This window comes from Schistocerca serialis, chromosome 3 (assembly GCF_023864345.2).
Source record: "Schistocerca serialis cubense isolate TAMUIC-IGC-003099 chromosome 3, iqSchSeri2.2, whole genome shotgun sequence".
NCBI lineage: Eukaryota > Metazoa > Arthropoda > Insecta > Orthoptera > Acrididae > Schistocerca > Schistocerca serialis.
Window position 1 is genome coordinate 461,346,732 of NC_064640.1, and position 12,414 is coordinate 461,359,145.

At 40.8% G+C, this 12,414-nt stretch overlaps 1 protein-coding gene across 7 annotated transcripts in view; it reads right to left on the minus strand.

The window, feature by feature from the left end:
* The window catches only part of LOC126470365 (thrombospondin type-1 domain-containing protein 7A-like), a 1,214,159-nt gene that overhangs the window by 309,108 nt on the left and 892,637 nt on the right, over positions 1-12,414 (minus strand). For all 7 annotated transcript variants that reach the window (XM_050098173.1, XM_050098171.1, XM_050098172.1 and 4 more), the window contains one exon: positions 11,652-11,860. In XM_050098173.1, coding sequence (XP_049954130.1) covers positions 11,652-11,860 — 209 coding nt within the window. The remainder of the gene's footprint in view (positions 1-11,651; positions 11,861-12,414) is intronic.

Below are 12,414 nucleotides of genomic sequence, written 5' to 3' on the forward strand. Positions count from 1 at the left end.
CGTGGAATGCAAGGTCGCGGCCTACAGCCTACATGATGTCTCAAAGCAAGCAGGCAGCCTCAGCCCATCGGTACTTTCCTGGTCTGATGTGACGTCTCCATGGCCACACATTTATCTAACTTTTGTAGGTCCGTTTCTGGCTGGCAAGTATTTTCCTTACGTTTCATGACTGAACCCAACATGATTAACAAAAACCATCCAGACTTTATCTCAAATATTGTTGACAGAGGGGCTTCCCGAAAACATTACAGAGGATAACTGTCCTCAGTTTACATCAGGAGAATTTTGCAAATTTTGTGCAGCGAACGACATAGCTTTCGTACACATAGCTTCATTCCACCCTGCTTCCAATGGACTGGCGGGAGGTTTGTCCACACTTTCAAAACCAAACTGGGGAAGTTGCAATCAGGGTGCTCAGTTTATTTGTAGCCTTTCACTGCTCATCTCCGCAGATGGATCTAGCCCTTCTGAGAAACTCCCTGATGTGCTATATCTCTCACAACCGTGTATTATCCATTCCACCTCTCTCCCACTCCCACTTATCTTTCGGGCCATCACTGCTACACACTTCAGTTTGCGTTCTCGGCACTAGTTTTTTTCCAGGGGTCACCAGCAGTAGGTAACGGGTAAGGGCCCAGAATCACTCTTACGATTCGAGTCCACAGGTTTATGCCAAAGCGTGCCTGAAAGTCACGTTCACTGGTGACATGTGGATCGTGTTCCGACCAATAGTGGCTGTTGAGAAGATAGAGAATTGGCAGTCTATATCACATTATTTAGAAAATCATCTTCCACTTGGTACAAAAACCATTCACGAAACTTTTCTCTTCGAATGTAATCTTCTGGCCGCTGGTGTTGAGTTAACATCTAATGATATGGATGCAGTTTGTCATTGTGCAACACTGCAAGAACCAGTCTTTGAGATATCTTTACCTGCCTTACGATATCACGGGTACTTCGCTGAGGTGATTATGTACGGTTTCAAGAATAGCGTCCTCTCTGGACTACGTCTAGTCCTTGGCCGACCTCTTTCCATTACTTGTGAACGAAGATAATCAGTTTCTCGGAGGCGTTTCTCCAGGCGACGAAAAACATTTTTATTGGGAAAGTGCCTTTGTGGGTACAGTGCATAACACGCACGAGGGGCAGCAGCAGCTTGGTTATCGGGCGCACCCAGCACCAAAAGCGTATCGACATATTCGTTCGTCGTTTGTTTACTCCATCGGGAAGCTACCCTATATGAACTTCACAGAACCAATTATGGTTGTGCACTGCGCTGTTAGAAGATACGTGTATGCAAGTTAATGGGTCCCATTGTCATGTGATAGGCTATTGTTATGTGACAAAATGATATCTTGCTTATAAACGACCGGAACTAGGGAACGGACGTTTCCAACGCCAAAAATGAACATGACGAAGATTCGAACTAGAAGTAGATGGTGCATATTGGTTTTATGGCCCAGCAGTCTACTCAGTGAGATACGACAGCTGGTGTGGTAGAGCAGGGTTATATACCTTCCTCTGTGCATTCCGACGTGCTGCTCGATGTGACAGTGTTGCCACCTCCTGTTTTTATACAAGTGTATTTCAAAATGCACCCGATCTTCTTTTGCTAGATAAACGTTTGCCTTGACTCTATGAGGAATAGCATGCTGACCGGCATTTTTTCTTCACGCCACAAATTTGTGGTATTGAGCCATGTGGTATGACACTTTTCATCTAAAAACGTCGTGCCTGATGCACTGAACAACGCAAATGAGAGACAGGTTGTGCTTCATTCTTCAAAAGTATTCCAAGCCAACTAATCACAGGAAAAAACTACCAAGAGGTCATTGTCAGACCTTTTGAGGTGTCACTCAATCTCATTATAACCCCCAACTCCCGCGGTAGTTGGGGTATCGTTCTCCCATTTCGGTATCACGTATCAATACTACCCCATGGGAAGTTGGCAACGCAATTGCAAGTTTCCGTCAGACGCCGACAGCGGTTGCGCGGGATCTGGTGGACCCAATGTTGCACGCTCACTTGGTCACACCTCCAGTGGTTCCGTACCACGAGAGCCTTCTGCCGCCGTAATATAAGACGGCTGGCGGCAGCCAGGTAACCCACTCGCACTTGGAGCCTCTTCAGTATGTGACAGTACGTAGGTGCCATCTAGTCGCGGCTCCAAAACCATTGTTTGTGCGTTAGTTCAGTTTCCTGTTGCTTCTGTATCAGCTGGAAGCTGTTTCTTGCTGCATTATTAGTAATGAGTCTTCGAACGCTAGGGGAAAGGCAAGTTAAGTTAATCTTCTGTTTACTGTGTTTACTTGTTCGCAAATCATTTCTGATACCGTCCAGATTTCCTACAAGCAAAGTTGCCACACCTCTCTCTACCATCGTGTACGAAGTAATACACAACACCCAGACTATATTTGTGCAAATAGTGTCATATGTATAGCAAGTTTGGTAGAAAATACTCCAGGCGTTCCTGAGATACGCTTTTATGTTTTGCTTTTTCATCCTAAAGCCTCATCCATAAGAGTGCTAGGAGTATCTACTGTACATTAAATTTTTACAGGCAGCAAGTTTTACACGTGTCAGTTTTAGCAGAGACTCTGTTAGAAAGAAATGCTGATATGTAATTTCTTTTGCACCACCCCACCCAAACTCTGCTGGTGAAATATCATTGTGAGTCTCACTAATAAGTCTAGTGACGCCAAACCTTATGGATTTGATACTGAAATTTGGTAGTTGTCGAATTTCTTTATACGTCACGTCTTCTCACCCTTTCCCCTATCCCTAGGTGTGGTTGGGGTTGGGGTATATCAGTCCATCCATTTTTTTGTGCAAATAATGAGTCATGTACATACAAAATCTGATTGATATTGCTTATATGTTCCTGAGTTAAGCTTTTTTGTCGTCAACTTTACAGCCCCACGCCTATGTTTGTGGGTAGTTTTTACTCCCATAAACACCTTCGGAGGTGTGAGCACAAGAAGTGACCAAAGCTTCATCATAATCGGATGAATGATATAGGAATGCATAGAAGGTGAAGAAACAAATATTAAAGGCATATTGCCTACAGCGTATGGTAATTCGTTGAAAGAATAAATTTTCCAGCAAAATACTGTAAAAAGTTCTGGTTTTAGTGAGTTTATAAATAATGAAGAGATACTTTGAAGGAAGATAGTAAAATAAGTGTAATAAATGATTTAGCAAGTTATTTTGATACAAAAAATGAATTGATGGTATGAGATTCGAATTTATGAATTGTATACATGTTTGTCAAGTATCAGCACACAAATTTGTCTACTTATTGTAAGACGCCTACTCAAAAACTATTTTCAATCTTAGCAGAAGTATCTTGATACTCAGCTGAAAGTGTCTAACTGCGAAAAACCTTGGGTTTGCGTGTGAGTAGGAAAAAACAAACTTACTATGTTCGAATAGAGCATTAGTCGTGAGCTGATTGACATAGTCACGTCGATTAAATATGTAGGCGTATCGTTTCTAAGCAGTACGAAATGGAAAGGGCATATAAGTATTGTACTAGGTAAGACGACTGGTCAACTTTGGTTGATTGGGAGTGATTTGGGAAACAGTGGTTCATCTGTAAAGAAGACCGCATATAGGGCACTAGTGCGACCCATTGTTGGGTACTGTTCGAGTGTTTGGTAGCCGCACCAGTTTGGGTTAAAGGAAGACAGCAAAGCAATTCAGTGGCGGGCTGCTGGATTTGTTACCGGTAGGTTCGAACAACGCGCAAGTATTACGGAGATGCTTCGGGAACTGAAATGGGATTCACTGGAGGAAAGGGGACATTCTTTTTGAGAAGCACTATTGAGAAAATTTAGAGAACTTGTATCTGAACTAACTACAGGACGATTTAACTGCCGCCAACGTACATATCGCGTAATAACCATGAAGATGAGTTTAGAAAGATTAGGGCTCGTATGGAGGCTACAGTCAGTCGTTTTTTCCTCGCTCTGTTTGCGAGTAGAACAGGAAATGAAATGATTAGTAGTGATACAGAATACCTCCCGCCAGGCACCATGTGGTGGCTTGTGTAGTATGGATGTATATGTAGATGTAGATGTAGAGTGGAGTGTGGAGCAACGTATAACGAAAAAGGAAGCACCCCGTTGTTTCGGTACTATTACCAACATTCCAGAGCTCCAGTTTTAATTTATTGCGTTGGTTCAGTATAACAAGTTTTATTATAACCGTGGAAAGTGCTTCTCTGACCAAGCATAATTTTATTTTGAAGTGAAACCATTTCAGTTGTATCGAATCACTTAATAAAGTTGTCCCGAAGGCATCGGAATATATAGCTGAAGTTCTTAACTATTTTAGGTACGGAGTCACACTGTTTGTAGAAAAATTCTATTAAATTTAACAAAAATTTACATGTTTTGAAAGCAAAGCGTTTCTTTTTTTAAATTATAGCTTAGCTTTATATCTACAAATAGAAGTGTTGAGTACACGTGAAATTCAAATACGTTAAAATGTAAAAAAAAAGTTAAAATAGTTTTCTTTCATTCCTGATAAAGTTAGGGGCTACCACTTCAAATATGATTGTTCGTTATCAAAAGACTTCAAACTGTGTTACCAGAAACAGATTATTTGCGTAGTCACAGAACGGAACGTCAACCACATTTTCTCAATAGCACAGGATTACCTGCGAGAGGGTAGAAGCACAGAAGTACGGTGTCAAAGTATTTTCCATTGCTGTGGCAGATGACGCAGCATTCCGCGATTTCCTGAACCTGATATTTTAGCTTTTAAGAATACAGTGTGAATGAAGGGGTACTTTGCTTGTAAAAATTGATTTAAATTACCTGCAAGAGGGTAGAAGCACAGAAGTACGGTGTCAAAGTATTTTCCATTGCTGTGGCAGATGACGCAGCATTCCGCGATTTCCTGAACCTGATATTTTAGCTTTTAAGAATACAGTGTGAATGAAGGGGTACTTTGCTTGTAAAAATTGATTTAATTAGGGCGAATGTCGATAAAACTTTGTATTTGAGCTCAAAAATATTAATTTCTTTAAATGTAGATACACAGGAGCCACCGATTATTGTTTAACTGTATTGTTTGCGCGTGTCGTCGCACAAGCCTCATCGGTTCAATGGGCTGATGTCTTGTTCTGTGTTTAAATCATAGAAAGTAAGTATACCTCTTATAGTAGAACGTTGTTTATTTAACAGAAATTGGCCAACTTGCTAATGACCACGTACTGCTTATGGGCTGTAACTTAGGTCCAAAGGTGAAATGTGACGTACTTACAGTATATGCAAAGCTTAGCCACACATAAATGAATATCAAGACCACTGCCGAATTTTGTTCCATTTAGGCTCCCATTAGACTCACATATGTTGTTAATTTGGTCATCATACCGAGGAAGTTGGTAAACGTCACAGTATATGAGTCTTTCTATTTTCTTTGGCACTGTAAAATATACATTTTCGAAAAAATAAACTTCTTAAACGTATACGTATCCAAATTTACAAGAATGGAACCATGAGTACTATTTGTTTCATTGTATAGTGAGTCTTCCAACTGAAATCATTGTTCCTTTCATATGTTAAGTTTATATTCATTACTTTTACGTGGCCACTGAGACAAGTTTTGTAAATCATACGTATAATATCTACGAGTGGAAACAATTAGGCTAAGCTGCTGGTGACAGTAGAAAACGGTCACGTATTTTGGGTTGGCATGGGCCCATTTTTTACTCGTTGTTAAAGTATTGAAATCATACAATTTTGCACACTTTTCTCTTTTATTGCAATAGAGAAAGATATAAAACTTGAAAGACGGTAAAAATCAAGAAACATTACTAGCTTCCTTCCTGATAATTTAATTTTCATCTGTATCACTAAAATCACGGCAAAATGATTTGCTTCCCTTAATTATATTATATTGTGTATTAACCCTTTCTCGCCCGACGGGATTTGAAAGCCTCTTACGCTTTCTAGTGTTTTAAAACAGTATGGAGCAGAATTGATTCATGTGCATCCTGTCGGGACGTCTGTCCCCCACTGTTGTAACGCAATAAATTATTTGGCTGTCATAGTTCAAGATGGCAGCAAAAGACAGGCTGTCGTGCCCACCACTGTGTTGTTCATTACGTCATAAGAGTTTGTGAGTCCTGGTGAGGTGAAAGGGAATTACTGTGAGGGTTTTTATGTATATAATAAGCTCTCTACTAGTTTTTCTTACCTATTCCCAAAAGTGATAGTAAGTAATACACCTGATCATACCCTGACAGGACTCAAAAGTACCACTCGTATTTTGTACATAAATTAAAGAAATTTGTGTGTGACAACGCAGTATTCAGTTGTTAGTTGCTTTGGTAACATTCACCCCTAATTTTTAACCCTTTGGTACAGTATTTCATAGTTTTGGCAGGAGAGGGTTAAGGTTTCCTCCCGTTCTAAACACGAATGGAGCATGCGAAGAATGACTGTTTATATGTTTCTGACGTAACTCTTACCACTTTTATTTTACGCTCCTTAATAAGCAATGTGTAAGTAGCTGAGAGATATCATTCTGAAAATCGGATTTTGAATTTTTCTAAGAAAGTGATCAGAAAGGATGAGAAGTCTCTCGTTAGTTGTCTACAAGTTGAATCTTTTCAACGTTTTTGTTACACTCAAGTCCAATTCAAACATTCTGTGAGCATTCATGCTTTTCCTTATCGGATATCCAATATTAGTTCACTATAATTTGCATCCAACAAAATTAAGCAATAGTTTTCATGAGCTCTGGAGATCTTTCAATAGCAATTTATTAGGATTGTGCATCTTCATATCGTCAGATGTTGCTGCTCCCAGATATTACTATTGTGTTCTTCATAATTTGGTGCGCAGCTGGATATTTATTTGGCATCACTGACCGCACTTGTGATCAAGCAGTAGATGATACTCATGCTGTTATTAGGTCAATTGCCGTAGGAATAGATTTACGCAAATGATTTAAATCATGATCTTCCACAGACTAAACTGTCTTCATTACGTGACCCGTAGAAAATAATATAGACCGTGAAGTGGGAACGCAATAGGCCCTCCTCTAACAGTAGTTTGTTGGGGGATTTTGGACGCGTAGAATTTTGAAGCTGATACATGGTGGTGCGCCACCCTGTTAGAAAACAGCTTGTCCATCTTCTTCCCCAGTCTGCGCGAAACCAAAGTGCTACAACACATTAATACAATTAGCAATTAATTTTGCCGTAAACTTTCATTTATCACCTCGTACACTGGCAACACTCTACAGTATGTTTGTTTAAATTCGAAGTGAAGTGCAAAAATTCCTTTTAATTCAGTTAACCATAAGAAACACTAGTGTTTTACTTGTACATACGTCATTGTTAGCCAATCTCCATTCACCGTACGTAAATTTCATAACGTTTCTCGAAGAAGAAAAGTCAAAACGCCCTATGTCTGTAGATGAAAAAGATAATATCCGGCTGAGTTAATTATTTCCTTTTTCTGCGAACCCTGCAGGTTACAAGAGCTCGTTCTTCCAGTGGTAAATGTAATGAGAATCAGTAAACATAACTTTAATCAGAAGACGTAGCAGCCGCACTGAGGAATTTACCTTTAATATGCACGGAAGATTAGTTTCGGTTCCGATGAAATGTAGGAACACGCGTGGGAATACTGACTCTACGACTTACTTTTGAAGATACGTTGGAGAAAAGCAAACCTCCGTTTATAGCACATGTTCATTTGGAGGAATCTTTTGACAATATTGACTTGAATACGCTATGAAATTCTGAAGGTAGCAGGGATTAATGATAGGGATTGCGAGGTTATCTATTAATTGTACAGAAAACAGACTGCATTTATAAGAGTCTAAGGCAATGACAGACAAGTAACTGTTGAAAAGAAGTGAGACAGATCCCAGATATTATTCAAACTGTGTATTCAGGCAGCATTAAATGAAACCAAGGACAAATATGAAAAGGAAATTGAAGTTCAGAGAAAAGAAAAACTATGAGGCTTGACTATGAGATTTTAATTCTGCCAGAGCTGGAAAAGGACTTGGAAGAGCAGTTGATCGAAATGGGTATCGTGTTGAAAATATATTAGAAGAATATAAGCAAAGGTAAAATAAGATTAATGGAATGTATTCAAATAACGTCAAGCGATGATGAAGGAATGAGAGTAGGAAATGAGACAATTTTAATAGGAAATGAGTTTTGATATATAGGCAGCATAATAACTTACGATTTTCGACGTAGAGAAGATATATGAGGGGCGTTCAATAAGTGATGCAACACTTTTTTTTGGGAAAGAGATTGGTATTATTCAGGATTCCAACATACCATATTATTTCCCACTCTTTTGTCTACAAAACCGCATTTTTCAACATAACCTATGTTCAAAAAGAAGCGTTTACGCCACCTACTGGAACGACCCATATGCCCGCATGGTATCACTCTATCGATCGACGCCGGAGCCAACGTCTTGCTGCATCAACAACCTCCAGATCATCCATGTACTACTTCCTGCAAAGTGCATCCTTCATTTGACGAAACAGATGGGAGTCGGAATGTGCGAGATTATAGCTATAGGGTGGATGAGGGGAACAGTACAATTAAGTTTTGTGACCTCCTCTCGGGTGGGCAGACCTGTGTAAGGTCTTTTGCTGTCACGGAGAAGGAGAAGTTCGTTTGCATTTTGTGGCGACGGACACGCTAAAGTCGTTTATTCAATTTCCTGAGGGTAGCACAATACACTTCAGAGTTGATTGTTGCCCCATGAGTGATGACATGAAACAGAATAACCACAGAATAACCCCCTGTTGTTATGACTATACCGGCTAAGGGTGCGGCTTTCAACTTATTCTTGGGATAAGAGACGAGAGATGGTTTAAATGGCTCTGAGCACTATGGGACTTAACATCTGACGTCATCGGTCCCATAGAACGTAGAACTACTTAAACCTAACGAACCTAAGGACATCACACACATCCATGTCCGAGGCAGAATTCGGTCGCGCGGTTCCAGACTGAAGCGCCTAGAACCGCTCGACCAAAACGGCCGGCAAGAGACGTGAGATTGGACAGGTTTGCGCGACCTCGTTGCGATGATGACAGACGACCCGCCCAACGGCTCTCCGTGCTTTTATTCACTGCCAGGACTCCGAGGACATTCTGTTAGCGTCCATGAATATCTGTGATGCTCTGGTTTTCCACCAAAAGAAACTTAATGACATTTCTCTTCTTGGAACACACCTCCGTTACAGACGCTATTTTGAAGGCTTCCTATAGCGCCGCCACCTACCGGAACTTCATGAAACTATAGGGGCTGAAGCGGAAATATTCCATAATGTTCCACGAGAAGTTCAGCATTTTTTTAACCTAAATTGGCCGACAAAAAGAAATGTGTTGCATTATTTATTGAACGCCACTCATAAAATTCAGACTGGTAATATTAAGAAAACTGCTTCTGAAAAGGAGAAACTTTTTAACATCGTATTTTTAAATGTTACAGTGTCTTATCCGAAGGTATTCTGCAGGAATGTAGCCATGTACAGAGCGAAACGTGGACGATAAAGAGTTTCATAAGGACAAAAATATAATGTGGCACTACAGCACAGTGCTAAAGATTACACGAATAGACCGGGTAACTGATGAAAATATACCGAATCGAATCGGAGAGAAAGAAATTTATGTCAGAACTAGACGAAAAGAAGGGTTTTGTTAGTGGCATTCGGACTCATCAAGGAATATTGAGTTCACGATGGCGTTCTGAAAAGTACTTCTTCCGAATTTTCTAGGTGAAAAATCATAAAGCTTTCTAAATAAAACAAACGTTATTAACATTTCACATCTTTGTTCTCCATGTCGACATAATTATTTATTTCTCAACATAGCCATCCTGGCGATGAACACATTTCTCCCAACGAAAGTCCAGTTTGCTGAAACCGTCACTGTAGAATGTTAGACTTTGTTGACGGAGCCACAACCTCACCTCTGCCTGCATCTCTTCATCGCTATCAAAACGAAGTCCTCGAAAGTGTTCTTCAAGTCTTTACAACAGCTGAAAATGAGATGGGGCCAAGTCGGGGCTCTATGGAAGATGATCAATGACAGAGAACCCAAGGTGTCGCACTGCTGCAGATGTCGCAGCACCCGTGCGTGGTCTGGCATCGTCATGCTGGAGGAGAGGGCGCTCCATGCGTGGATGAACGTTTCCTGAGGTTAGAAACTCGATTACAACCCGCTGTTTCTCACGCACCGACATAGTAACGTTATACACCGCCATGTTACACTGCACAATCCCAGCCCTCTAGCAGCAGAAGGCTGCAAATATGTACGCATGAAGAATAAAGATGTAGAATGTAAATAACGTTTATTTTATTTAAAAATCTTTAAGAGTTTTCACATAAAAAATTCGGAGACATTATTTTTCATGACGACCTTGTAGGAATTTTGGAAAATGTGAGGTTGGGAGGTGGGGACACTATAGAGGGAAACCAAGCCTCTGAATACTGTATGTAAGTTCAAATGTGGGCGGGGTGTGGCAGTTACCAGAAGATGAAGATGCTTGCACAAGATAGACTAACATGGAGAGGTGGAACAAATTAGGCTCCCCTTCCCCGCTTTTTTTAACCATCCCGAAGTGACTTAGGAATCTTCTAGCGTTGTACTTGGTATTCTTACATTTATTTGAAAATTTCCTAATTAGTTGGAAGTTAATACCTTATTTTGATAAAATAGGGCTGATAGATTAGTTGCTAATGGTTGATGAGATCTGATGAGCTGTTGCATGAAATTAATTTACTGGTTTGCATGTAGTTTATATTCGAAAAAAATGTAATTGATACCTCCGACTGTTACTCCACCACATTCTCTCACTATAATTCATCCAGGACGTGTGTTCGGTCAAGATGGCTTGGAAATGAGCCGTGATTCAACCCAACACGAAATATGGAGCATATAAACTTTTATTTGCCGTAATTATGTGGAAACAGGACAGGACAGGATATGTTTGGCTGCATTTATCCAAAATGTTTTCCTTTATTGTTGACCGCTGATTGATATTCGTCTACTCATTGGCGTCTTGCTGTTCAAGTTCTGCAGTCTTGAGATCTGATGGAGTAATAATATTTTTTTAAGTGTGACTTTTGCGTGGTGGTCTACGCTAGGTAATCAAATATTTCATTACATTTTATGTCCGCGTGTCCTTGTATCCACATAAATATTACGTATTTCCAGAGATTTTCATTTTCCTTTGTGGATTTCATAATGGTCTTACCAGTGGATTAGTTTTATTGGGATTGGCTGGTGTCTACAATATCTTGGACCTAGTTCGCAGAATATTTTAAAGTCAAAATATATCCTACTGTGAGGTTCTGTATGTAATGTAAAGATATAAGTGTAACTGTACCTTCTGCAGAAAAAAACTAGAAGTTGCGCTGGTAAGTGAAATCATTTCTTAGTATCTGTGCTTGGACACCGGAACGTGCAGCCTATTCCGCCATTAACTAAGGTTTGGGCATCGTCGTTGTTTATGTCGAAGTACTCCGGGAAATCAACAACATTGGAGGCAAACCAAACTTCGGACTCACGACCACGACCACGACGACGAAGACGACGACTACACCATCATCATCATCATCATCAACATCAACAAGAGGATGGTGCAGTAGAATACTCACCCCGGACATGGTGCGGCAGGTGACGAGTCGCGCGCGGCGGCCCTCTCCGCAGTGGCGCACGCCCGCGATTAGTTGGCAGGGACTCCACTGGCCCACCACCCACTCGTGGCACACCGCATCCATACACGGCTGCACCTCGCGCACGCTCGGACACTGCAGGCCTGTCTCGCTCGATGTCACCCGGACGCTCCGCCGTCGCTCGCGGTAACCTTAGCAACCAATGTTACAAGCCTTGGCTCCTGATACATATACACAGATATAATTGAAAGGATGACGCCGTGTAATGATACAGTAAGACTCCGAGAACGGCTCTTGAACGCTTATTAAAATGGTAGTGTAATTGTATCTGCAATGTAATATCTTGGATGTGGTTCCTGAATATACACTACTGGCCATTAAAATTGCTACATGAAGAATAAATGCAGATGAGAAACGGGTATTCATTGGACAAATATATTATACTAGAACTGACATGTGATTGCATTTTCACGCGATTTGAGTGCATAGATCCTGAGAAATCAGTACCGAGAACAAACACGTCTGGCCGTAATAACGGCCTTGATACGCCTGGGCTTTGAGTCAAACAGAGCTTGGATGGCGTGTACAGGTACAGCTCCCCATGCTGCTACAACACGATACCACAGTTCATCAAAAGTAGTGACTGGCCTATTGTGACGCACCAGTTGCTCGGCCACCATTGACCAGACATTTTCAATTGGTGAGAGATCTGGAGAATGCGCTGGTCAGGGCAGCAGTCGAACAT